This window comes from Salvelinus sp. IW2-2015, linkage group LG4q.1:29, assembly GCF_002910315.2.
Source record: "Salvelinus sp. IW2-2015 linkage group LG4q.1:29, ASM291031v2, whole genome shotgun sequence".
In the NCBI taxonomy this organism is placed as follows: Eukaryota; Metazoa; Chordata; class Actinopteri; order Salmoniformes; family Salmonidae; genus Salvelinus; species Salvelinus sp. IW2-2015.
Genome location: NC_036842.1, coordinates 70,498,729 through 70,526,458, shown reverse-complemented (window position 1 = coordinate 70,526,458; position 27,730 = coordinate 70,498,729). Strand labels below are relative to the sequence as shown.

The 27,730-nt window shown below is 43.9% G+C and overlaps 1 protein-coding gene and 1 long non-coding RNA gene across 7 annotated transcripts; one reads left to right on the top strand and one right to left on the bottom strand.

Annotated features, from left to right (window-relative positions):
- Positions 1 to 300: 300 nt before the first annotated feature.
- On the bottom strand, positions 301 to 11,677 carry glsl (glutaminase like). Of its 5 annotated transcripts, none has more exons than XM_023985564.2 (22): positions 11,377 to 11,466; positions 10,224 to 10,335; positions 8,745 to 8,845; positions 7,328 to 7,395; positions 6,444 to 6,543; positions 6,036 to 6,177; positions 5,860 to 5,926; positions 5,634 to 5,746; positions 4,736 to 4,865; positions 4,511 to 4,575; positions 4,197 to 4,360; positions 3,926 to 3,984; positions 3,783 to 3,827; positions 3,594 to 3,652; positions 3,357 to 3,423; positions 3,166 to 3,216; positions 2,905 to 3,081; positions 1,788 to 1,919; positions 1,587 to 1,679; positions 1,072 to 1,133; positions 789 to 929; positions 301 to 524 (listed from the first exon to the last, which is right to left on the bottom strand). In XM_023985564.2, the coding sequence occupies exons 2-22, from the start codon at positions 10,268 to 10,270 to the stop codon at positions 428 to 430; spliced, it is 1,980 nt and encodes a 659-aa protein (XP_023841332.1). In that variant the 5' UTR covers positions 10,271 to 10,335; positions 11,377 to 11,466; the 3' UTR covers positions 301 to 427. The 5 variants fall into 5 exon arrangements, with proteins under 5 accessions (XP_023841332.1, XP_023841333.1, XP_023841336.1 ...); XM_023985565.2 differs by having other exon boundaries at positions 10,224 to 10,332; XM_023985568.2 differs by lacking the exons at positions 10,224 to 10,335; positions 11,377 to 11,466 and adding an exon at positions 11,589 to 11,677.
- LOC111962464 (uncharacterized) lies at positions 11,387 to 16,569 on the top strand. 2 transcript variants are annotated; one of them, XR_002877110.2, is made up of 5 exons: positions 11,387 to 11,476; positions 11,641 to 11,770; positions 11,934 to 12,708; positions 13,064 to 13,175; positions 13,972 to 16,569. It is a non-coding gene; the product is annotated as an uncharacterized lncRNA (long non-coding RNA). The 2 variants fall into 2 exon arrangements; XR_002877109.2 differs by lacking the exons at positions 11,934 to 12,708; positions 13,064 to 13,175; positions 13,972 to 16,569 and having other exon boundaries at positions 11,641 to 11,867.
- Positions 16,570 to 27,730: the final 11,161 nt, after the last annotated feature.

Sequence of the window (27,730 nt, the reverse complement as noted above, 5' to 3'; positions counted from 1 at the left end):
TGTACATTAAAGTGCCGACGTTTACGTTGCATAAGGCATATAACAAAGCAGTAACATTTACACAAAAAAATCAAGTGGAACAAAATGACTGTTAAAGCCGATAAGTACATTTAATTGTTTTACAAAATATGCTATTTGTGGTGCATGTCAGGTGGCCTAATTAGCCTACAAAAAGGTAGGCCTATAGGCTGCTACTGTATATTCAACGATTAAAAAGAATTAATGTGGATTATCTAGTCAACCAATTACATAAATTAACTACCAGGAAAAAGGAAAACAAAACACCCTAAAGGCTGCAGCTGTTTTACATCATAGAAAGTTTATTAACGTATAGGAATTACAACACATTTCCACATGTATTGGAAAATAATTGAGAGACAAACTTCTGTTTAGCGCCAACCGTTGATCCTGTATGTGCCTTTACTGCTCACGGAGTCACTGGCTGCTCTTCATATTTCTTGAGTAGTTGGGCTGCAGGTCCATGGCTGTGTCTCATAGCCTCCTGCATGGGTGTGTTACCCCATCTATCAAGAGAACATGCCACAAAAGTGTGAGGTTATAAGTCTGCTGTATAAACTTAAAGCCTCAATAGCCTATGGGAGCTTTCACTCCTCGTGTCCTTTCCCTCATCTGCACTGGTGAAAGAACTGGACAGGGAAAACCAGATTCCTAGTATAGGTCCATCGTGTAGCACTCTAGCTTTCACCTGTCCTGCCTTTTCAGCTCACGGCAGAAGACATAGGGAGGTAGCAATTGAACTATTGATATGCAGCCTTCTTAGTTTTTACCTGTCCTTGAGGGAGTAGTTGGTGCCTGTGTTCTCCACCAGGAACCGGATGACCTCAGAGTGACCCTCGGAGGCAGCCACATGCAGAGCGGACCTCCCGTCGTAGTCCACGGCATTCACGTCAGCCCCAGACAGGAAGTACCTGGCAAGAAACAGATGATCAAGTGTGTACATTTAGAAGATTATAATGTTTTTAAAAATACAGTGTCTCATGGCGTATCAATTAAATTTTTTTCTGTTCTAATGTATGCGAGAAAAATACATTCTAGTTAGGGCAACCCTACCTTCGCAAGGATTGTATGTCACCTTTGAAGGCAGCCAGTAAGATGTTCATGATCTGATAACCCTGTCAAATAAGAAGGATGTAGAAAGAAAAAAAGAAAAACACTTKATTTCTCAAATATCCCTGGGATAGACCTTGACAGTGAGTTTGATTCATCGTTAAAAGGTCCAATGCAGGCATTTTTATCTCAATATCAAATAATTTATACGTAACAATTAATTACCTTACTGTGATTGTTTTCAATTAAAATGGTAAAAAAATATACAAAAATAGCTTTGCTAGGACTGGCTGGGAGTGGTCTAACTGGAGATGGGAAAAATGAAAACTAGCTGTTATTGACAGAGGGGTTTAGAACTCTCTTTTTAATTGGTATATTAACTAATTTGCCGCATGGTTGCCTCACCATGGAAATGCCAAAGCTCCATCCCACGAAAACAGGCTACATTTCATGCTTTCTTTTTCAAACAGCGCTTACAGATGCAAAGTGTTGTTGTGTAGATGGCCTCAAATACTGACCTCAGACTCTGCTTTCCATTGCCTGTATGTAAGCACCTGTCTGAATGGTGTTCGAATGTCAAAACTGTGTAGCTGGAATGTTGATATGAGTTCCTTAAAAACAAACAAAATGAAATAAATCAATGAAAAGCAAGGAAGAACAAACCACAATTATGCTATAAAAGGAAATTGTTAATTAGAGAGTTGTGATGGTTTCACAACCTCACAGAAGTGTACAGCCTTCCAGCAGTTTCCAAAGGAATCTAGGTCAGGTGACCAGCACAGCAGGCCTAGAACTCCTGGGACAACTGCCAGCATAACTCCTGATTTACTGGACTTGGCTGGTGCAGACGTCTGCAAAACATAACATTGATTAACCATTAACCAGTGCTTAACTTGGACTGAAATAGGTACCGGTACTCATTTTGGGTGCCGGTACTGTTTATATTTAGGTGCATGAGTGCCACAATACTTTTGAACTAATATTTGTTAAGAGGTGCAGGAGCTCAAGCAGGAGAACATTTGAGGTGCCGGTACTCAGTTCCGGTAAGCTCCTGCCAATGGGAGGTTTCAAAGCATTAATTAAAATACATAAGTAAGACAAGAAGAAAGTATGAGATTAAATGAATGGCTAAATTTGCTTTACTTGCCCAAAAATGCTCTTTCATCTCACTGCTTCAAGCCTATGACACGTGTAGTGTATTTTCTCATCTAATACTCTCGTGACAGAAGTTAACATAAATGTACAGCAAAGAAAGATACAGCACAAAAACTGAGTAGTGGGACCGGGGAATTTATGTTACCACTACACCAGACCCTAGCACCAAATCAAATTGTATTTGTCACATGCACCGAATACAACAGGTGTAGACCTTACAGTGAAATGCTTACTTACAAGCCCTTAACKAACAATGCAGTTCAAGAAAAATAGRGAATAAAATATTTACWAAATAAACTAWAGTAAAAACTGTCATAAAAAGCAACACAATAAAATAACAATAACGAGGCTATATACAGGGGGTACCAGTACCGAGTCAAAGTGCCGGGGTCAATGTAAATAGTCCAGGTGGTCATTTGATTAATTGTTCAGCGGTCTTATGGCTTGGGGGTAGGCTGTTTAGGAGCCTTTTGGACCTAGACTTGGCGCTCTGGTACCGCTTGCCGTGCGGTAGCAGAGAGAACAGTCTATAACTTGGGTGACTGGAGTCGTTGACAATTTTTCATGCCTTCCTCTGACAGCGCCTAGTATATAGGTCCTGGATGGCAGGAAGCTTGGCCCCGGTGATGTACCCACCACCTGGAATTTCAATGATTGTTTTGAGAATGCAAACAAACCAACCTTAAAATTGAATATTCTGGAGTAGTCGTTCATTCCCGCCACTTGCATCATGGAGAGCATACTCTTTGTAGCCGAGGGCGACAGCACCTGGTCACCTGACAGAGGGCAGAGCCCCCCATTGGCTAACGAGGCTGCCATGGCTGCCCCTGATTCGCACGTGACCTCTGTGGAGGCACACTGACACACAATAAAAATGCATCAGAAACATTTCAATCTATATCAAAGTATCTAACTATGGAAATGAAATGGTCAAACATTTACCTGCAGCATTAAATCCAACGTGGCATTTATGTCAACGGTCTCCGGAAAGCACTGCCAAAATAAGATAGTGAACATTTTCAGGGCTAAAACAGTAAGAATAGAGAATTACATCTATCAAGTGTTCACAAAAAAACATTTGTATTACTACCTATTATTGTATTTAAAAGTTTGACGTGGAAGAAATTACTTACTTTCTTTTCTTGAAGGTAAAAAGATAAGGCATGAAGTCTGATGCTGTCCTTTCTCAAGCTCTGGTAACTATGACAGACAGACATGACAGGTCAGCAGGGACAAAAAAAGACATCAATACAAAAATTTAGCAAATTGCTAAGAACGAGAGATATTAAACTTCGGTAATAATCAATCTATTGTTAACAAGTTAGTTTGTTTGTAAAATATATAAATAAATTCCATAAATTGCTAAATACCTTGTGCAGTTTAAGTTTGCATGTTCCTTATTGCAAAGTCTTTTGACAGCATTCAAGACCTGCGGAGATGACATAAAGATGGCATTGGTCACACCATAGTATTTGTGACTTGAAAGTTRAAAAAATATATATTGTAAACATAAACATAAGGATTAAAAACATATTTTTTTTGCCTTCTGCCTTACTTACAGATTCATACTTTTCCTCCTCCTCTGCACCAAGACTGGCAGCCAACTGTACAAAATCATCAAATTACATTTAACATCACTTGAAAATGTTGGCATTATATTTTAATGCAAAAAGCCATTGGTGAGGGAGTGTGTGTATATTACCTGTAACAAAGATGTGGTAATAATGGCGCCTGTCTCAATGAGCGGACTGTGAGGAACTCCTGTGTAAAATATTTGMTTTTACATGATTAAAAAACCCATCCCAAGGATTCTATTAACATCACAAGCCATGCATACTTAAATAAAGGTTACATAAAATAATAATACAAAATACTTTGCTTACTGGATTGCATATAAGTGGACTTCATGGCTCCATGGCTGTAATACCCAAAGTCTTGCAAGCAGAAATAAGTAGATACGTGTTTTACTGTACCTTGTTTGGTGAGGGTGAAAGGAGAGTCATATTTTGAGAACTCTTCCATGCCCACATATCTGTGCACGTTGTCCACTCCGAGCTGGTCTATTGCAATGCCATAAACCAGAGGCCAGGATACTTCCCCCAGAACACAGGATTCGGCCCAGTCGCCTAAAGACAGCCTAAAAGACCACAGACAAGGCAGGACAAGAGGATTAACTTCCAAAAAAAGGATTCTCCGATGGTCTTGTTAATCAAATTAAAAGGACTGCTCTATATAGTCCCCAGTGATGTTGATGACATAAAACATAGTGACATTGGTTTTACGATACCTCTGACCATCAACCGTACAGACTGAGACTCCCCATTTTGCACTGTCTCTACTATCCTTCTCCTGCTGAGACAAACAATTAGTTTGTTTAGGCATTGTTTTAGCACATACCCACGCCAAGAGAAGTTTTCATTTCCTACAATATCAAAGGTAGCATTTTATTGCATGACTAAAGTAATTTGGGGCACATTCTGGCTTCAAAACACCAGATGAAATTGTACCTCACCTTGACTGAAGACAGCTGTTTACATTTCATGAACAACTTTTGAGTTTCGTCGGTGAAGGTGGCAAAGTCGGGGATGACAAACCTTCCCTGTAGAGCTTTCAGAATGAGGGACACAAAGCCTGTAACACACCTTAGGGGGAAATTCAAATAACACCTTGTTTATCAGAGTCACTTTCATAACGTGATCAAGAAACACAACCAGTTTAATTGGACTGACTAACAGCTCCTCTAATATAGTTGATTATGTATTTTGGTTCTGTCCATGATTGGGCTAATGTATGTATTTTTAACATAAGTGTACGTCTCCATTATCTATAGCAGGGTGTATTCAAAGTAAGGGGCAAATTGCAGTGGGGCCGGTAAATAAAACAAAAATCGAGTATATATATTTATTTACTTTTTTTAAGTGGGGAACCAAATATTAKGAGTACAGATTATTTTATGGGACAATATAGAAACATTTTTGAGAAAGATAATTTGAAGAAAACATTTTTTATTGACTAAATGTATTTATTGGTTTTCTTAATTTTGATAAGAGATGAAAATATATTGAATTTAAAATTATTTGTTGATGTGAAAATCAAAATGTAATGATTTTAAGGTGGTGTCATTAGATTTGGGGTGGGCAGAATTTCTGGTGGGAAAAAAATGGAGTCCCCGGAAATGCTGGCGAAGGAAATGGGGTCCACGCTGAAAAAGTTTGAATATCACTGCTCTATAAGGCTCTATTTGCCCAACTCTGCACATGCTGTTTTGTTTTAAATTGTAAATGTGAGTTTTGTTGCAATTGGACCCATAGTATCTTAACCAGTGTTAAAAAGGGCTTTTCTGTGTGGAGGAACCATCCTTCCGTCACGGTAGGCCAGTAACTATGATTGCAATGCAGTTCTAACCTCACCTCTGAAAGGTGTTCCTGTCTACTGTTCCATCCTCATCCTGCAGTTTCCTCATATGGAAGTAGCAGTCCTTGATTCTGGGGTCGGATCTGTGTAGGCCTGAGCTCCACACTGTCTATGGAGGAAGAGAATGTAGTATACATTTTTTTCTTTGTTTGTCATTGTAGTTTATCTGTGTGGATGCTGCTTCTTGTTCAAGTCTCTCTGGCAATAGCAATTACTAGCTACCTCAAAAAACTGGTTCATGCAGACTCTCTCATCAGAGGCAAAGCTGTCAAAGAGAACATCAGCAGCCCTGGAAGAAAATAATGTATTTCATCCACCACAGGAGGGCATGGTTAAGCAATAAGAACATAACTGGTAAAGACAATGTAAGAGTACAGGATCATTTGTGAAATACTCACGCCCTCCTCTTTGAGTGTCCCTGCATGGTCTCTGTCCTGCCCACACTGAGCCAGGGCTGGGGAGATGTGGTGACAGGCCTCTCCTGCTCTGCCTGGGGCAGAGGGGGCCTCAGAGCTCCATTACTAACTAATGATGGCAGGCCTGTAGAGATAGGTACAAAAGACTACAAATGAGGTTAGTGGTTGGGTGGTTCGGGTGGGGGTTACAAATGTGAGATTAATACCTTTGATTTTCTATAGACACTATCAGTTTAAGAGATACATAAAATGGACTGTATTGTGTATTTGAGGATTTGACTATGCGGGTTATGCTAAGAAATGCAGACAACTGCATAGTCTCTTGTACTTCCACTTCACATGTGAAGTGGAAACCTACTTTTCTCCTCACACCTTCATCACTATCCTTACCTGTTGATCCAGGGCTCACTAAGTTGACAGGTCTCTGAGACTGGCACTGAAAGGAATTTCTTGGCATGGGACATGGAACATTCCCTGATGAAGCCGTATCCTTAGGAAATGAAAAACAACAAACAAACAAATGCACAGACAGATTTTGAGAGAGCAGGAAGTGGCATTCTGCAGTTATAGACTGGTTATATTTGAGTTTAGCCACAACATAAGCCATTTTACCCTCAATCAAAGCTATAAGACATTATCTATGCCAAACTGTGACAAGGTAAGAATTTCAAAGTCTTAATCTGTGAGTCAACATATAATATCCACATTTTACTATATTCAAATTTACACATATCGGATGGACATTTCGAGCCTCATTTGACTGTCCCCAGACATCCCTTTAATGTTTTCAGTAATCACAGGTGCTCTTTAGTGAAGTACATTTTTATTGTTACCTTTCCAAGGCAGTGTGGGGGCTTCAGCAGTGACAAAGCATGGAGCGATTACTTTTTACTACTACTGGGGTTTCTAAATGGCCTCTGCTTCTGCACCGACATTGACTCTATTTAGAAGCTGAAAAAACATCCATCTACTGTACTTTTTCATGAAAGCGGCACTTTATCCTCCCTTTATTTTACTGTTCAGATTAAAGACTGTAATTTGATTCTGAATAACCTCTGCTTTGATTTATTCCATGCCTTAGCTGGCCACCTTCCAATAAGACCCTGACAATGCAGAAATCTTGCTGCTTTGGCTTATTTGACAAAAGTGTGGGTAACTCCCCCACTTTGATCTAGTGAGGTGGGTGTATTAGGGTGACTCAGGGGTGTGTTGTGTGAAATAGTGATATCGGCGTGTTGTTTGTGTGTCAGATTCAGGCAGGACACAGCACGTACCTGGCTCTCAGCCCCTTTCACTGGCAAAGGATTCCTCTCTTCATGGGCCTCTGTCATCACGTCATTTTCTAAAGCAAAACAAATTACAAAGAAAAGGACATGAATGACAAAATCAAGGGTGTTTAGTTTAATCCATGTGTAGTTTAATCCAAATTACATTTGTTGGTCTTATTAGCCATGTTTTTAGGGTTCCAAAAAAAGTTTACAAAGCACAGAATAGTCTATTATTATCACAACAAGAGTTGAGGAGAATTTTGTAACAAAGACGATGATAATAGTATCCCAAAATTATGATTAAATGTGCATTGTGTAAATTGTGTAAATGCAAAAAGCCCTGAATGTAATGTGATACTATAAAGTTGTTTACTGTCAAGAGTCCACTTRAAGATACAAACAGCAGCATTTTCCTGACTCACTATAAGTTCTTGCTCACAGAAGTTGACAATAATAAAAAAAWTWACAATATTTCACATCCGGTCAAGTCCCTTCCTGAAATAACTCTCAAACCACAACATAAAAAAWAAAAAAACTTAACCACACCGCACATACCAACAACAGTAGATAAAATCGAAATCTACACAGGGTTAAATGGTTTTATTTTTAAGTTTTACTCTTGAGAAGAGAAGTGAAACACTCATTATGTTACCACACAGACAAGAGCAGTATAAATGCCATTCCAAGTATACTGTTTGACATCAGCAATTCTGACATATCTAGTACAATGTCATATCTTAACACAGATTTTGGGAACATTGGCTATTGCTCATCAAAACGTGAGCGATAAAAACTACACACAAACTTTGAATAAACATATTTGTAGTTTTTGTCTCCAGTATCTTGTTTACTGGAGTTTATGTCTATACTGTTTGACTGGAACATCCCAGACAGAGGAATGCAGACAGCATTTCCCCTGAGCCAAGAATGGGGTAAAGAGAGGAGTAGCCTGTCTGAGAACACTATTACAACCATCTGTATAACACGTGGGTTGTGAAAATATCAGTCATGCATGCATATAAAGGTTAAATACACTGTTGCATGTTCATTTCTTTAATAAGACAAGTTATAATAAATACACTCATGGACTTTGACTGGCTTTTGTGTGGAAATTATTTTACTGTTTTGTCAGATAAACAACCAGATCCACATCAACACATCTGGACTTGATTTTGTCTCCTTTTCCTCGCATGTTGTCGGCCCTACAACAGTCCACATGCTCTGTTTTAATGACCGACGTCTGGTTAGAGTAGATCTTCCTCAGTTTCACCATCCCACTCAGCTCCTTATTATAGCACTTTGAGGCAACACCCACAATAAAAAGCCCCATAGGCCAAAAATCACAGGGGGGAAAAACCCACATCGTTAACATCGCTGAAACAGTCTCATACCCACAATTAGACGTCCCTGCAATGTAGCATACCTCTCATGTCCTCCTCCTTATTTGGCTCCAGTAATTTGTTGCCGTCCAAACCTCCATACCGTTTCCTCCATTTGCGTCTTAGGGAAGGGGTTCTTTGGAAACTGGAAAAACAAAAGATTTCAGAATAGATGGTCATATAACGTTGTACATTTCTGTCAAACAATATGATTGTTAATCTTGGCAACCAAATTACATGGTCTCTTTCAATAGGTAAGACAACAAAGTGTCACAACCAAATGAAACAAGCAAATGATTGACAGTTTGTCATTAATGGATCAAGTGAAGGACAATGAAAACCCTTGAATAGCACACAGTTTGTGGACACCAGGAAGAGTAGAAGTGATTGTAACAGAACAGCTAATGGTGATCAAAATAAACATCAAAATCAAATCAAACCATTAACTTGGTTCAAAACCAAGTTTTAAACAAATGTTGTGCCTGACTAACCCTGTTCTAAATGCATTAGGTCCTTAGAACTCCACTAAGACAAGTCTAGTCATGATGTGGGGAATAAGTGGAATGTCCGTCTCTATGTAGGGGAGTTATGACATGGTGAGCTATCATCAGCATCTCCACTTAAAGCAGCACCTGGGTTGCAGGTTGTCTTTGGTGTGGGCAGCCTGGCCTTCTGTTAACCCCACTGCAATGCCACGTCTCATGATAACATTCATGGAACGTGCAGCAAACAAGATGCTCAGATGAGACATGAAAATGTACCAGTTTTCCTATGACTAGAACATTTATAAAATGGTAAATATGTAAGCTATTGGGTCATTCCACAAAATGGGTGCCCTTTGCATCCTTTTGAAAAAAATGTAAAAGCCTAATATATTTTTAAAAAGTGCCCTTTAATATAGACCACATGGAGAATCTGAATAAAGAAACATTGAACAGCTAATAGTCYAATCATAGTGAAGGTGAACTGGTTCTCCTCTTTTTGGACATTTTCTGGTGTTTTGGGTTGGAAAACTGAACGGGTCGACCATAACATTGATAGACAGGCTACAAATGTTTTAGCAATTACATTTTTTGGTGAAGCTTGGATTTAATTGCCACTCACTGTTGCGCACAATAATCTTCCATTCCCCCTGTCACAAGGGGATTTAGGGCTGATTTAAGATTAAATCGTCAACCCTGTTACTTTCTTTGGCACTTAATACCCACTGGGCACAGACGCCAATTCAACATCTATTTCACATTGGTTCAACATCATTTAATTCAAATGACTTGGAAACAACGTTGATTCAGATGGTAAAAAATTTATTTTGACGATTTTGAACATGTGCCTTTATGACAGAATGTTTGAATTAGGTTAAATCAAACATTTTTGGGGGACCAAGTTCCATTTCTCAAAAGGCACTGAATTGGTTGAACGACCCTTCTGCCTTAAAGGCACTGAATTGGTTGAACGACCCTTCTGCCTTTCCTAACATCTGACTATATAGAATCCCAAAGTGGTGAAATATTAGTTCTTCTTACCATAGATAAGGATTATCCTCTGTGTCTTGGCTTGAAGTTTTTTCCATTGAGGGATGAGACTTTCACTGGATACTTGGTCCACAATTATTTTGTCAATGTCTTTTGTCAACTTCTGAGACAAATGCAACAGGGTAGCTCATGTAGGGATAAAACACATTTGAGAGTCTCCCTGCCCCTGCTCCAGCTCTGTGTGTGAGTGTGTGTTCTGTGTGTTATGCGGCTTGCTCTGAAGTTTCTGAATGAATGGGAAGAACTGAAAGGGGACCCACTGAGAAAGTGGGTGGGATATCTTAATTCAGAAGGAATTATGAACCACTCAACTGCAAGGAAAGGCAGTCATAGGTTTTTTGGGGGGTGGGATGGGTTAACATTATAGAGTTTGAACATGCTGAAACACCTTGAAATTTAAGGGGCACATAAGGACTGCATTTACAAAATGCTTACTTCAGAACCTGCAAGTTTCATCACAGTATGTTATTATACTGCAGCAGTTTATAGGTAGCCTATTTCATAAATGCTTGTGTMGTGTACTGCTCATGAATGTGTTGTGGCTTATGAATTAAGTTATTATGTAGCTACACTACACAACCCTTAAATTTCAAGGTGTTTTAGCATGTTCAAACTCTGTTTATTCCTTCTGAATTAAAGATATCCCACCCACTTTCTCAGTGGGTCCCCTTTCAGTTCTTCCCATTAAGTGATACAGAACATGTTGAAGTACACTAAACATAACAAGTAAGCATATGTTATGTGGGATAATTGTGTAATTAATATTCTGACTGTCTTTACAAAAAACAAGAAACCATTTAGTTAGTTTGCACTTTAAAATAAATTACACGAAATTAACTACCCAACCCAAGCAAAATAATTAAGAGCAACTTGAATGGAGGCTGATACAGTTGATGCAGTTCATGATTTGAAAACATGCGCAGATAAGGCGCAGAGTTGACACCGAATGAGACAAGTGTTGCAACGTTAGCTGTGTTTACATTTTTTGACCAACTGTGCCTTGAAGTTACAGGAGATTGATCAAAGAATGTACTGTATTTTCAATTGTCACGGACAACCCCGTTCTCTTTGTTTAACCCGGACACCATTATTTAAGGTGTTCCATTTTAGATAACGTTACTTTATCCAAAACCATGTCTCTCACCTTCTGTCGAAGACTGTCCCCATCATCACATCAGTTTGAGGGACCTTTTGCAGCAAGAAAATACGCTGGAAAGCATACAATGCCCGAAAAGACCAAAACGGTAGGGCTGTCCTAAAACAAGCACCATGTAGGCTATAGCTTTACTAGCCAGCCAGAGGTTTAGTTAAGATAATTTACTCAAATAATTTTCATGCATACCAATGGCTACTTACTAACAGTATTACTGTACGTTCTAAACATGTTGTGCTCCTCTCCTTTCCGCAGAATTTAACTGTAGGCCTATAGAAGCCGTCGCAGACACCTTCGTCTTCTGGGCAAGTAGCTCGAGACAAGAACAACGTGGTGCCAATTTCAGTGCACGCGAAGCCTGAATCTGAACTGAACGCGATTGCAGGTGTACACTTTTTTGTATGCGGAACACTAATGGCAAAATAAACTCCGCTAGTAAAGACTAATTGAGTATTTAGTTGTTGTTGTTTTTTACCCCCCCCCCCCAAAAAAATGTTTTATTTATTTATTTATTTTACGTAGCTAATGTCGAATATGTTCCTTCCTAGTTGTGTCTATAGTGGCAGTAGGTGTCGCTATTGCCGCACCGCCAACTGATGGGCAGGCCAATGCGGAGCTTGTTCGGTATCTCTCCAAGGTGCTGGAGTTGAGGAGAAGCGAAGTCGTTTTGGACAAGGTTTGAGAGCTGTGAATGGACATCTCTGGATGCTTCATGATGCGTGTTTATATACTGTGTTGCCAATAACAGAACAGTTTCAGGAATTTAAACTAAAATGTTTCATCATGTCCTTATGCCTCTCTGCAAGGCTCAAGATACTGAGAATATTGTCAAGGTGACACTAATTCAAGAGCAGGGGTTAGACAGGTTAAAGCAAGAGGCTTCTTTCTCTATGACATCATGGAGGACTTTTTAGTTCAGGTCCTATGCACCTTTACAGTATTGGTTGATTTTAGACATCTATGGAAAACAGCTCAGATAATATAGTAGCCTACTTTATTAATCCCCAAAGGGGACATTTGTTTGCATCAGCTGATACATATGTAACGGATGTGAAATGGCTAGCTAGTTAGCGGTGGTGCGCGCTAATAGCCTTTCAATCGGTGACGTCACTTGCTCTGAGACCTTGAAGTAGTAGTTCCCCTTGCTCTGCAAGGGCCGCGGCTTTTGTGGAGCAATGGGTAACGATGCTTCGTGGGTGACTGTTGTTGATGTGTGCAGAGGGTCCCTGGTTCGCGAGGGGACGCCATAAAGTTATACTGTTACATTGATGCTGTTGACCCGGATCACTGGTTGCTGCGGAAAAGGAGGAGGTCGAAAGGGAGGTGAGTGTAACGGATGTGAAATGGCAAGCTAGTTAGCAGTGGGGCGCGCTAATAGCCTTTCAATCGGTGACGTCACTTGCTCTGAGACCTTGAAGTAGTAGTTCCCCTTGCTCTGCAAGGGCCGCAGCTTTTGTGGAGCGATGGGTAACGATGTTTCGTGGGTGTCAGTTGTTGATGTGTGCAGAGGGTCCCTGGTTCGCGCCCGGGTCGGGGCGAGGGGACGGACGTAAAGTTAAACTGTTACACATACACCAATGAATGCAAAATTTGTGACATGCACTATAGTCAAGCATTCTACAAGGATTTTAACTTTTAGTCTRCGAGAACTTATTCATTATGTGTTGTTGTTATGCAGGAATCCTCTCCAGACACACTCCTCTGGTGCTGCCCATGTATATGAAGGAGGTGCGTATTGCACTGGCAGAGGGGTCGATGAGCTGGGCCTCAGGAACATTTTATCTTTCAAGGTACACCGCAGCACTCTGCATGAAAAAAATATTGTTACATTGTGTTACATGTTACATTACACCTCGTTACACCGCGTTAAAGAACCCTTGTTTACTGAGGCTTCCTCAGAAATAATTTGCTGTCTCATCATCTGTGACATAAAATAAAATAAAATATCAATCACAATGAGTTTTGCCTCAGGCATGGTTACTGATATGATTGTTATTGATGTATTATTTTCATACTGAAAAAGTTCTCCCAAGTTCCCACCTTTTCAGGCCATCTACCTTCAACTCATGAGGTATCTGAGGTATATTTTTTAGCAAATATCTTAGATCATTTASCCTTTTTTTTCATGCTTTTGTTGCCCCTAAAACGTATGTTATGTTTATTTTCTTGGACAGCATGTGGGTATTTATTTCTGTATCGAATTGCTGTAGTTGTGGTAAATGAAATGAGAGATTTGGCAATGGAAATGAAAATGTCAATGACGTCTGTGACTCCACCGGCCCTGTGGTGTGACAGCGGGATAAGGCAGTAAGCCTGAAACCTGTGCTTTTTATCATGCTGTGTGGATGAATGTTTGCTTCCCAGCAGGAATTACTCCAAAAGTAACCTTTATTTTGAATGACATTTCAACCATTACTAATGTAAATGGTACTTAGCCTAACATAAAATATGCAATACATTTTTCCAAAATGTCCTTTTATGTATGCAGCTGGTTACCAAAAAGTGGCAGGATGACCGCTTTATTGCTTTTTGGTTCCCAGATTGCCCCTGTCATTTTTATAATCTGATTGCATATCCCCATTACAGGTAATCCGTTACTACCCAACCTGCTCAGCTCCAAAGGACCCAAGTAAGGGCCTCCAGCCATGTTAGAAGCGGAGCAGCTTTCCCACGTGCAGGTACTTCCTACCCAGGGTCTTCCTCATCATGCTGGGCTCCACTGTGTTCAACACGTCCCGTCAATCTTCTCCCTCTCAAAGGCCTGGCAGTACTAGCCCAAGTTGAGCAGTCGCAGGCTGGAGCACACCTGTGCCACATTCAGGATCCGTAGATTAGAGGGCACCTCTGCTAAGGAGCAGAAGAGTGGGTGCCATGAGCCGCCAGAGTAGGACTGGGAATTGTTCTCCAATGATGGAGAAAGTGGTGGAAGTTTGTGTCTAGCTATTTGTAAATATTGTGGTTTAGGGGGTAGAGGTGGGGGTCTTGCTGCTTTTCTCTGTAAAGTAGGAGGCTCGGTTGTCTCAAAATCAAGGTGCTGGTAGAGGTTGATTTCATCACCCTGGATCTTCAGGCTTATGTACATGTAGATTGGCTTCCCCTCCATTTATTCGTGACCCTTTTCAATCAACTCTAATTGAAAACGGTGATATCTGCAGAGGCAGACTAGGTTTTAGTTATTTTGAACATTCACATCTGTCATTTGCCAATTAGGATATTTATGTGCTACAACATCGCTAAAAAGAATGGTGAGGTCACAAACAATGTATGTTCTGATACCACACTACAGGAGTCCCACAGGGATTTGTACTTGGTCCCCTCCATATTTAATTTCTGATTTCTCAAATGCAAGGAGACAGACTCCTATGCAGCATCCTGCATACATTTTTGCTTCATTAATATGGCTAAATGGCAAACTCAATTTCTCTAAAATTGAGTAAACCAGTTTAGTCCCAGGCTCTTCAACTGTGCCACACTCACACCGAACCTGAATAGAAGTCTTCTTGTACATTATATGGGAAATCAGATGTTTTTACAAGAGGACCGAGTACAAATCCCTGTGAGACTCCTCTGGGTCTGCTGTAGTGTGGTGTACTGATGCTATTGCTGATCCACACTTAGTAAATTGTCAACCACCATCACGTTCTAAGGTGAGGTATGTGGTCACTCACCAAAGGGAGGTGTAATGTAACAATATTTTTTTCATGCAGAGTGCTGCGGTGTACCTTGAAAGATAAAATGTTCCTGAGGCCCAGCTCATCGACCCCTCTGCCAGTGCAATACGCACCTCCTTCATATACATGGGCAGCACCAGAGGAGTGTGTCTGGAGAGGATTCCTGCATAACAACAACACATAATGAATAAGTTCTCGGAGACTAAATCTGCATTCTTTTGGACTCCATGCTAAACAGAATAGATGTATAGGTTACATATTTTCAAATGCAAAGTTCTCACTATTTGTGGTAAAAGGCTATATGACAAACGTATACATATGAGGTCACCATACAAATGACCTGCTGTAACATTCAGAGCAGGTTTCAACTAATGATAGATCAGATTTCTTTCAAAAGAATTCAATCCATGAATACCTTTGCTGCTGAAAGGAAAGCCCATTAAGAGCTGCTCCTCATAGGTGCGTGTGATTGTCAGTGTGTCCAGCCTATGACCTCCTGACAGCCACGGCAGGGTGGGTGGCGTTATTTTTTGGATGATTGCTGGCAGTGGGTTGGACTCCAAAATAGCCTGAAGACTGATTGGTGGTCCTACTGTATGAGTGATTGCCAAAAAGACCCAGTTTGGAATAGTCCCTAAACTATCATCCTCAGAGTGGTCGGTAAGAGGTTGTAGATTCACATCACGTAACTGTGCGACTCACCTTCTCTTCTATAATTTCTGATTATGTAGAAGGCTACAGTGGAGATGGTGACTGGTAGGGACTTTCCCGTGTTTGCTCTCAAACACTGCTCTCTGCTGGCAGAGCAGGAAGTGGACCAAGATGTGCTTTGGGACGTTGGGGTGGGAGGTGGTTATAAACAAACTACATAAGAGCTGCACTTCGTTTCAAGTGGTATTAATACGTGAGTGGCGAGATTCTTTCATATACTCTCAGTAGAAAAGGCATTGCAAATCAGAACACTTGAAAAAGACTGATTCGGTCAATAAAAGACAGGTCATCTATTTGCAAAGTTTACAAACCTACAGTACAGTATTACAATACAGTAAATTTTTAGAAAGATAAAGTATTAAGAGACATTAATTATTTGAACCTCTAACCACTGTGCTAAAATAGCTTCAGGCAGTTGGTAATATCACTAGGTATCAAAGGAAAGAAATTACACTCACTGTGCTTGAGCTGATACTGTCCAAGATTATATTCTTGATGTCCCCAGTGTAGTTTGCTAGTGTCCATGTCCATTTAAGCATTCACTGGGCAAAAACAATTGGGGGATTTAGAATGTTCAGGAAGGTTAATCAATGATTAAGCGACTTAACAGATTTCCCAGCTCCATTTCCTTGTAACATTTGAAACTCTAAATACCTGTGTAGCCCTGCACTATAGGTAAACATCACACTCAGCTATCTCAGCAATGCTCTGTGACTCTGTAATGGTATTGACTTTGACTTATTCCACATTTTGTTGTGTTACAGGTTGAATTCKAAATGTATTAAACATAAGTTTTTTCTCACCCATCTACACACAATACCCCATAATGACAAAGTGGAAACATGTTTTTAGAAATAAAATATATAGTATAAATATCTAATTTACATAAGTATTCACACCCTTGAGTCAATACTTTGTAGAAGCACCTTTGGCAGACATTACAGCTGTGAGTCTGAGTATGTCTCTCAAAGTTTTCCACACCTGGATTGTGTTTTAGGTTACTGTTCTGCTGAAAGGTGAATTAATCTGACAGTGTCTGGTGGAAAGCAGACTGAGCCAGGTTGTCCTCTAAGATTTTGCCTGTGCTTAGCTCCATTCCGTTTCTTTTTTATCATGAAAAACTCCCCAGTCCTTTACGATTACAAGCATACCCATAACATGATGCAGCCACCACTATGCTTGAAAATATGGAGAGTGGTACTCAGTATTATGTTGTATTGTATAATTTCAATATTCCTTAATCTCCAGAACTCTCTAGTCCTCTAGCCTCTTAAGTCGCCCTGTCATACTATTTTTTTATTTCACCTTTATTTAACCAGGTAGGCCAGTTGAGAACAAGTTCTCATTTACAACTGCGACCTGGCCAAGATAAAGCAAAGCAGTGCGACAAAAACAACAACACAGAGCTACACATGGGATAAACAAACATACAGTCAATAACACAATAGAAAAATCTGTATACAGTGTGTGCAAATTAAGTAAGGAGGCAATAAATAGGCCATAGTGGCAATGTAATTACAATTTAGCAATTAACACTCGAGTGATAGATGTGCAGATGAGGATGTGCAAGTAGAAATACTGGTGTGCAAAAGAACAGAAAAACAAATATGGGATGAGGTAGGTAGTTGGATGGGCTATTTACAGATGGGCTGTGTACATCTGTAGCGATCGGAAACCTGCTCTGACAGCTGATACTTAAAGTTAGTGAGGGAGATATAAGTCTCCAACTTCAGTGACTTTTGCAATGCGTTCCAGTCATTGGCAGCAGAGAACTGGAAGGAAAGGCGGCCAAACTAGGTGTCGGCTTTGGGGATGACCAGTGAAATATACCTACTGGAGCACCTGCTACGGTTGGGTGTTGCTATGGTGACCAGTGAGCTGAGATAAGGCGGAGCTTTACCTAGCAAAGACTTATAGATGACCTGGAGTCAGTGGGTTTGGCGACGAATATGTAGCGAGGACCAGCCAACGAGAGCATACAGGTCGCAGTGGTGGGTAGTATATGGGGCTTTGGTGACAAAACGGATGGCACTGTGATAGACCGCTTCCAATTTTCTGAGTATAGTGTTGGAGGCTATTTTGTAAATGACATCGCCGAAGTCAAGAATCAGTAGGATAGTCAGTTTTACGAGGGTATGTTTGGCAGCTTGAGTAAAGGAGGCTTTGTTGCGAAATAGGAAGCCGATTCTAGATTTAATTTTGGATTGGAGATGCTTAATATGAGTCTGGAAGGAGAGTTTACAGTCTAGCCAGACATCTAGGTATTTGTAGTTGTCCACATATTCTAAGTCAGAACCGTCCAGAGTAGTGATGCTAGTTGGGCGGGCGGGTGCAGGCAGTGATCGGTTGAAGAGCATGCATTTAGTTTTACTAGCATTTAAGAGCAGTTGGAGGCCACGGAAGGAGTGTTGTATTGCATTGAAGCTCGTTTGGAGGTTTGTAACACAGTGACGGCTGCACAGTACTGTCTTTTACCGATGGCGGTTATGATATCGTTTAGGACCTTGAGCGTGGCTGAGGTGCACCTGTGACCATCTCGGAAACCGGATTGCATAGCGGAGAAGGTATGGTGGGATTCGAAATGGTTGGTGATCTGTTTGTTCACTTGGCTTTCAAAGACTTTAGAAAGGCAGGGCATGATGGATAAAGGTCTGTAACAGTTTGGGTCCAGGGTGTCTCCCCCTTTGAAGAGGGGGATGACCCCAGCCACTTTCCAACCTTTAGGAATCTCAGATGATACGAAAGAGAGGTTGAACAGACTGGTAATAGGGGTTGCAACAATGGCAGTGGATCATTTTAGGAAGAGAGGGTCCAGATTGTCTAGCCCAGCTGATTTGTAGTGATCCAGATTTTGCAGCTCTATCAGAACATCAGCTGGGATTTGGGTGAAGGAGAAGCGGGGGGGGGGGGGGGGGGGGCTTGGCCAGTTGCTGCGGGGGATGCAGAGCTGTTGGCCGGGGTGTAAGGACCGATGCCGGACAGGTGAAGTAGGTACTGGGAGTCAGACATTTATTCAGGAAACGACATAGAACAAGACAGGAACAGCGTCAGTAAACGGGTACATGGACATATGACAAACAATGCAGCCGCGGGGAACAGAGCTGGGGAACTGACAAATATAGGGGAGGTAATACACAGGTGATTGAGTGAGTTCAGGTGAGTCCAATATTGCTCAAGCGCATGACGAGGAAGGCAGGTGTACGTAAATTATGGTGGCAAGAGTGCGTAATGCAGGGCAGCCGGGAAGAGCGGGAGCAGGCGTGACAGTACCCCCTCCCCCTCTAGGGGCGCCACCCGGCGTCCCGCCAGGGCGAGACGGCCAAGATATGGGCGCTAGGCAAGCCGGCTGGGGGTAAACTCCCCACGAACCGGCAGGGGCGTGGGAGCCTGGTGAGCCGGATGAGGCATAGGAGCCTGACGATCCAGCTGAGGCATGAACGCCTGTCGATCCTGCTGCGGCGTGGAAGCCCGATGATCCAGCGGAGCATGACTTGGGATGGGAACCTGCCGAGCCAACCGAGGCAAGGAAACCTCTCGAGCCAGCTAGGACGTGGAAGCCCGACGAGCTGGCTTAGGCACACCTGGTTTCATTGGCGGTGGAATCCAAGCCCGACGTCACCAACAAAACAAGAAAACTCATGGGCCGGCTGGGCGAACAAGACCTGACAATCCGGCTGAAGCCCGACGTGGGATGGGCGCCTTCCGAGCCAACCGGGGCAAGGAAACCTCTCGAGCCAGCTAGGGCGTGGAAGCTGGCTAGGCACCACCGGTTCCATCGGCGGCGACCCAGGACCGATGTCACCACCAACCGGAACAACAGTACTCCCCAATGCTTCGTGTGATGGCTGCTGCATTCTGTAAGGACTGACGCCGGACAGGAGAAGCAGGTACGGGGAGTCAGACATTTATTCGGGAAACGACATAGAACAAGACAGGAACAGCGTCAGCACAGTAACACGGACATATGACAAACAATGCAGCCGCGGGGAACAGAGCTGGGGAACTGACAAATATAGGGGAGGTAATAAACGGGTGATTGAGTGAGTCCAGGCGAGTCCAATATCGCAGAAGCGCGTGATGGCAGGTGTGCGTAAATGATGGTGGCAGGAGTGAGTAATGCAGGGCAACCTGGCGCCCACGAGTGCCAGGGAGGAAGAGCGGGAGCAGGCGTGACACGGGGTTGGGGTAGCCAGGTGGAAAGCATGGCCAGCCGTAGAGAATTGCTTATTGAAATTGTTGATTATCATGGATTACTATCAGTGAGCCATTCCATGTAAGTAGCTAAAAACCTGGCAACTGGTCCCAAACTTTACTATTTGACCTTAATGACCTGCACCGCTACTTAGCAGGATGAATTTAACCAATGCAGAGTGCTATGTTAATGCCTGATACCAAGACCTCTGACTGTGAAAAGTTTTCATTGCTGTTGCTGTCAGGATTGTGTTGTCTGGAAAGAATTGCTGCAACTGAAGGGAGAGATGTGTGTCAGCATTAAGCCTTGAGACAGAATGCTTTGCCCTGTCCAGACAGAGAGCAAAGCAAATTTAACGTGACTAATGCATGACGGGAAAGAGGAGAGCTAGGTGAGTGGAAGAGAGAGATGGCCATGGGGTGAGATGAATTTCATATTTTAGTCCTAAAATCATGTGCTGGAACTTTTAAAAAGTTATTAATGTGCGAGGGATATATTACATTATGCAACGAGTCAGCCTTACATGATGAGTAACCATGCTTGAGATCTACTGCAACTCATAGATTGAAATTTACTACTAGGTAATTTAATGTATTGTTCAGATGTGCCATTCCTTTTTTCCTAATAACCTTTGCAAACACATAAAGCAAAGACAAATTCTGTCTTTGTGTACTGTTGTATGATATTTTCCCCCACTTGGAGGAATCTATATGTAAATATGAAAGGGGACGTCATGGTTTAAGTCTCACGCCAACACAGAATCAATGGTGGCATTAGGGTAGCTCAGCACGTGAAACAAGACATCCCATGGGGCTACATGTGCAGTATATGATCCTTCAGTTTCTTCATACGGAAGTAGCAGTTCTTGATTCTGGGGTCGAATCTGTGTAGGCCTGAGCTCCACACTGTCTATGGAGGAAGAGAATGTAGTATAAATATATTGTTTGTTTGTCATTGTAGTTTATCTGTGTGGATTCTGCTTCTTGTTCAGGTCTCTAGCAATAGCAATTACTAGCTACCTCAAAACGGGTTCATGCCGACTCTCCCATCAGAGGCAAAGCTGTCAAAGAGAACATCAGCAGCCCTGGAAGAAAATAATGTATTTCATCCACCACAGGAGGGCATGGTTAAGCAATAATAACATAACTGGTAAAGATAATGTAAGAGTACAGGATCATTTTTGAGATATTCACACCTTCCTCTTTGAGTGTCCATGATCACTGTCATGCCCACACTGAGTCAGGGCTGGGGAGATGTGGTGACAGGCCTCTCCTGCTCTGCCGGTGGCAGAGGGGGCTTCAGAGCTCAATTACTGACCAATGATGGCAGGCCTGTAGAGGTAGGTACAAAAGAGTTCAAATAAGGTGAGTGGTTGGGTGGTTCGGGTGGTCGGGATGGGTGGAGGGGATTACAAAGGAGGTCATCGATACAAATGTCAGATTAATACACACTATCAGTTTAAGAGAAACATAAAATGTGCATTTAAGGATTTGACTCCACGGAGTATGCTAAGAAATGCAGACAACTGCCTATTCTCTTGTACTTCTGGAAACCTACTTTTCTCCTCACATCTTCATCACTATTCTTACTTGTTGATCCAGAGCTCACTAAGTTGGCAGGTCTCTGAGACTGGGACTGAAAGGAATGTCTTGGCATGGGACGTGGAACATTCCCAGATGAAGCCATATCCTTAGGAAATGAAAATCAACAACACAAATGCACAGACAGATTTGAGAGAGCAGGATGTGGCATTCCGCAGTTATAGACTGGTTATATTTGAGTTTAGCCACAACATAAGCCATTTTACCCTCAATCAAAGCTATAAGACATTATCCATGCCAAACTGTGACAAGGTAAGAAATTCKACGTCAGTGAGTCAACATAAAATATCTACATTTCGCTATATTAAAATTCACACATATCGGATGAGCATTCCGAGCCTCCATTTGACTGTCCCCAGACATCCCTTTGACGTTCAGTAATCACAGGTGCTCTTTAGTGAAGTAAAGTTTAATTGTTACCTTTCCAAGGCAGCGTGGGGGCTTCCACATTTTACTACTACTGGGGTTTCTAAATGGCCTCTGCTTCTGCACCGACATTGTCACGGCCGTTAACAGAAGTAGACCAAGGTGCAGCGTGGTGAGCATACATATTCCTTTATTATTATGACGCCGACAAAAACAATAAACAATCCAAAAACAACCGTAACGCTAAATGGCTATATGCCAAAAACAAAGTTAACCTCCCACAAAGACAGGTGGGGAAAAAGGGCTACCTAAGTATGGTTCTCAATCAGTAACAACGATAGACAGCTGTCCCTGATTGAGAACCCTACCCGGCCAAAACATAGAAATACAAATAATAGAACTAAAGAACATAGAATACCCACCCCAAATCAAATAGAGACATAAAAAGGATCTCTAAGGTCAGGGCGTGACAGACATTGACTCTATTTAGAAGCTGAAAAGACATCCATCTACTGTACTTTTTCATGAAAACGGCACTTTCATCCTTCCTTTATTTTACAGCTCAGATTAAAGACTGTAATCTGATTCTGAGTAACCTCTGCTTGGATTTCTTTCATGCCTTAGCTGGCCACCTTCCAATAAGACCCTGACAATGCAGATATCTTGATGCTTTGGCTTTTATGACAAAAGTGCGGGTAACTCTCCCACTTCGATCTAGTGAGGTGGGTGTGTTGGGGTGACGCAGGGGTGTGTTGTGTGAAAGAGTGATATCGGCGTGTTGTTTGTGTGTCATATTCAGGCAGGACACAGCACGTAACTTGCTCTTCTCTCTTCATGGGCCTCTGTCATCACGCCATTCTCTAAAGGAAAGGATATGAATGACAAAATCCGGGCTTTTTAGTTTAATCCATGTCTTTTCATCTTTATGTGGATGTTGTTTTTTTTCTAATTCTGACTGCAAATGTAATTTGTTGGTCTTATCAGCCATGTTTTTATGGTTCCAAAAAAAGTTTACACAACACAGAATAGTCTATTATTATCACAACAAGAGTTGAGGAGACTTTTGTAACAAAGACGATGATAATAATATCCCAACATTATGATTAGATGTGCATTGTGTAAAATGTCTACATTCAAACAGCTCTGAAAGTCATGTGACGCTATAAAGTTGTTTACTGTCAGAGTCAACTTTCAGATACAAACAGCAGCATTTTCCTGACTCACTATTAGTTCTTGCTCACAGAAGTTGAAAATATAAAAAATAAAACAATACTTCACATCCCTGTCTGAAATAACGCCCAACCCACCCCCAGATCCACACTCCCCATACCAACACCAGTAGATTCCATGGTAAATCTGCGCAGGCTCTAATGGTTTTATTTTGAACTTTTGTTACGAATCCCGCCGAGGATGGTGCCTCTTCCCGTTCGGGCGGCGCTCGGCGGTCGTCGTCTCCGGTCTACTAGCTGCCACCGATCTCCTTTTCTGTTTTCTTTTGAGTTTGTCTAATTTGTATCACCTGTTTTGTGTTTAGGATAGGGGGTTATTTAAACCCAGTTGGCCCGCCGACTTTTGTGCGGGCTTGTTATTCTGTTTGTTGTGGTGGTGTTTTTGTAGTGTGAATTTTGTCCTAGTTAATTGTGGACTGGATTTTGACGCGCCCTTTTGTTGTGTGGCGTAGGCGTCACATTTATATTCTGTTCGGAATATTAAAGTTTATTCCACTTGCTCAAAACTACCTGCTCTCTGCGCTTGACTCCTTCATTCACCATTAGAATCGTGACAGAAGCCCGCACCAAAAAATGGAGTCAGCAGAAGCAGCAACCACCCCTCTTCCATCGATGGAGGAGCGTGTCCTTCATCACACCGCCGTTCTCCATCGGATTGGGTCGGCGATGGACATGATGATGGAGAGGATGGAGCGATGGGAGAGGAGTGGTATCCTGACATCTACACCAGCTCCTTCACAGACGTCGCAACCTACTCCTTCAACGTCGGCATCTGGTTCAGGCGCATTGCGTCTCGCGCTCCCAAGGGAGTACGACGGAGCGGTGGCTGGGTGCCAGGGGTTTTTGCTCCAGTTGGAGCTCTACTTGGCCACCGTTCATCCGACTCCCTCTGGKGAGGAGAGTGTTAGCCTCCTCATCTCCTGTCTGACGGGTAGAGCCCTGGAATGGGCTAACGCGGTCTGGAACGGCCCAGACTCGGTTCGAGACCACTACCCAGAGTTCACCCGCCGCTTTCGGGCCGTATTTGACCACTCTCAGGAAGGCCGAGCGGTGGGTGAGCGACTGTTCCACCTCAGACAGGAGACGAGGAGTGCGCAAGACTTCGCCTTGGAGTTCCGGACCTTGGCTGCTGGTGCGGGGTGGAATGACAGGGCCCTGATGGACCATTACCGATGTAGCCTTCGGGAGGACGTCCGTCGGGAGCTAGCTTGTCGAGACACTACACTCTCCCTCGATGAGCTCATTGACATGTCTATACGACTGGACAACCTGCTAGCTGCCCGCGGGCGTTCAGAGGGGGTCCTGTCAGTTCCACCTCCCAGCCCTTCCGCTCCAACTCCGATGGAGTTGGGAGGGGCTGCATCTAGGGGGGCCGGAGGGGGTGGCTTCTCTTGCACCTATTGTGGCCGGAGAGGACACACTTCGGACAGGTGCTGGAGGAGTGCCTCTGGAGAGAAGATGGCAGGCGGAATACTTCTCGGTCACCCCAGGTGAGTAGGCACAAGACTCACCCAGAGCTTCCTGTCGGTCACATGTTTTTGGTTATTTTTCCCTGCGTTTTTCCCTCTCTCCAGCATAAGGCGCTAGTAGACTCAGGCGCAGCTGGGAGTTTTATGGATCGCGGACTCGCCCGCAAGTTGGGTATCCGTTGGTGCAGATAGACCCACCTTTCCCTGTGCACTCCTTAGATAGCCGACCGTTAGGGTCAGGGCTGATCAGGGAGGCCACGATTCCGCTGGACATGGTAACGCAGGGGGATCATAGGAGCAGATAGTTTCTACCTTATTGATTCACCTGGGTTTCCGGTGGTGTTGGGGGTTCCCTGGCTAGCCATTCACAATCCCCTCATTTCCTGGAGACAGGGAGCTCTTCAGGGGTGGTCAGAGGAGTGTTTCAGGTAGGTGTGTGGATTTCCATCGGTGCCAATCGGTGGAGAGTCCAGACCAGGTTTCCACTGTGCGCATTCCCCCAGAATATGCCGATTTGGCTATCGTTTTAGTAAGAAGAAAGCGACCAAATTACCACCTCATCGACGGTGGGATGCGTGATAAACCTCCAGGAGAACGCTGCACTCCCCAGGAGTCATGTGTACCCATTGTCACAGGAGGAGACGTTGGCTATGGAGACATATGTCACGGAATCTCTGAGACAGGGGTTCATTCGGCCCTCCATGTCACCCGCCTCCTCAAGTTTCTTTTTTGTGAGAAAAAGGAGGGAGGTCTGCGTCCGTGCATTGATTATCGAGGTCTAAATTCAATCACAGTGGGATTTAGTTATCCGCTACCTCTCATCGCTACGGCGTGGGAATCATTCCACGGAGCACGTTTTTTCACAAAACTGGACCTCAGGAGCGCGTATAATCTGGTGCGTATTCGGGAGGAGACGAGTGGAAAACAGCGTTTAGTACCACATCAGGCCACTATGAGTACCTCGTCATGCCGTATGGGTAAAAGATGCTCCAGCCGTCTTCCAATCCTTTGTAGATGAGATTCTCAGGGACTTGCACGGGCAGGGTGTGGTAGTGTATATTGATGACATCTTGATCTATTCTGCCACACGCGCCGCGCATGTCTCCCTGGTGCGCAGGGTCCTTGGGCGGCTGCTGGAGCATGACCTATACGTCAAGGCTGAGAAATGTGTGTTCTCCAAACAAGCCGTCTCTTCCTGGGTTATCGCATTTCCACCTCAGGGGTGGTGATGGAGAGAGTGACCGCGTTAACGCCGTGCGTAATTGGTCGACTCCGACCACGGTAAAGGAGGTGCAGCGGTTTTTAGGGTTTGCAATTACTACCGGAGGTTTATCCGGGGTTTTGGCCAAGTGGCGGCACCCATTACCTCACTGCTAAAGGGAGGGCCGGTGCGTCTACAGTGGTCGGCCGAGGCAGAAGGAGCTTTCAACCAGTTGAAGGCAAGGTTTACTGAGGCTCCCGTGTTGGCGATCCGGACCCTTCATTAGCGTTCATAGTGAGGTGGATGCGTCCGAGGCGGTGTTGGAGCCGTGCTATCACAGCGCTCGGGCACGCCACCGAAGCTCCGTCCCTGTGCGTTCTTTTCTAAGAAACTGGGTCCGGCGGAGCGGAACTATGATGTGGGGGACAGGGAGCTACTAGCTATGGTAAAAGCCCTAAGGTTGGAGACACTGGCTTGAGGGGGCTAAGTACCCTTTTCTCATCTGGACTGACACCGCAATCTGGAGTATATCCGAGAGGCGAGAGACTGAATCCGCGTCAGGCGAGTGGGCCATGTTCTTTACGCGTTTTAGATTCACGATCTCTTATCGACCAGGTTCCCTCAACACTAAGGCCGACGCGCTGTCTCGTCTCTATGCACGGATGACCGGCCCATCGATCCGACTCCCATCCTTCCCGCCTCTTGTCTGGTGGCCCCGGTGGTATGGGAGGTGGACGCGGACATCGAGCGGGCGTGAGGGTAGAACCGTGCGCGCCCAGTGTCCGACTGGCCTTAGGTACGTACCGCTGTGGTCCGTGATCGATTGATTCGGTGGGCTCACACACTACCTGCTTCGGGTCATCCGGGGATGGAGAGGACAGTGCGGGGTCTTAGAGGGAAATACTGGTGGCCCACCTTGGCTAAGGACGTGAGACTCTATGTTCTCTCCTGCTCGGTATGCGCTCAGAGTAAGGCTCCTAGGACCTACCGAGAGGGAAGTTACAACCCCTTCCGGTTCCACAACGGCCATGGTCTCATCTCTCGGTAGATTTTTTGACTGATCTCCTCCATCTCAGGGGAACACTACCATTCTGGTCGTTGTGGATCGGTTCTCTAAGTCCTGTCGTCTCCTCCCATTACCTGGTCTCCCTACGGCCCTACAGACTGCGGAGGCTCTATTTACCACGTCTTCCGGCATACGGGGTGCCGGAGGACATCGTATCTGATCGAGGTCCCCAGTTCACGTCCCGGGTGTGGAGGTGTTTATGGAGCGTCTGGGGGTCTCGGTCAGCCTCACCTCTGGGATCACCCCGAAAGTATGGGCAGGTGGAAAGAGTGAACCAGGAAGTGGGTAGGTTTCTGAGGTCGTATTGCCAGGACCGGCCAGGAGAATGGGCGAGGTACGTCCCGTGGGCGGAGTTGGCTCAGAACTCACTCCGCCACTCATCAACGAATATGTCGCCCTTCGAATGTGTTATGGGGTACCAGCCGTCCTGGCTCCGGGGATCAGAGCCAGACCGACGCTCCTGCGGTGGAGGAGTGGGTACAGCGCTCTAGAGACACCTGGCGAGCGGTCCAGGACTCTCTCAGGCAGGCCAGTGAACGGCAGAAGAGGAGCGCTGACCGCCACCGCAGTGAGGCCCCTGTGTTCGCACCAGGGGACAGGGTCTGGCTCTCGGCCCGAAACCTGCCCCTCCGCCTGCCCTGCCGGAAGCTGGCGCCGCAGTGTGTGGGGCCATTTAAAGTCCTGAGGAGGATAAACGAGGTGTGTTATAGGTTACAACTTCCCTCTTATTATCGTATTAACCCCTCGTTTCATGTGTCTCTCCTCAGGCCGGTGGTAGCTGGTCCCCTGCAGGAAGGTGAGGTACCGGAGGTCCCTCTCCCCCTCTCGACATCGAGGGG

What these genes read in the sequence shown, in the direction of transcription:
- glsl (XM_023985564.2), bottom strand. Translation starts at nt 10,270, where the DNA reads ATGGAAAAAACTTCAAGCCAAGACACAGAGGATAATCCTTATCTATG. An exon ending in TTTCACCCTCACCAAACAAG is followed by an intron (nt 3,985 to 4,196) that starts GTACAGTAAAAC and finishes TATTTTACACAG; the next exon opens with GAGTTCCTCACAGTCCGCTC. An exon ending in CCAGAATATTCAATTTTAAG is followed by an intron (nt 1,920 to 2,904) that starts GTTGGTTTGTTT and finishes TATGTTTTGCAG; the next exon opens with ACGTCTGCACCAGCCAAGTC.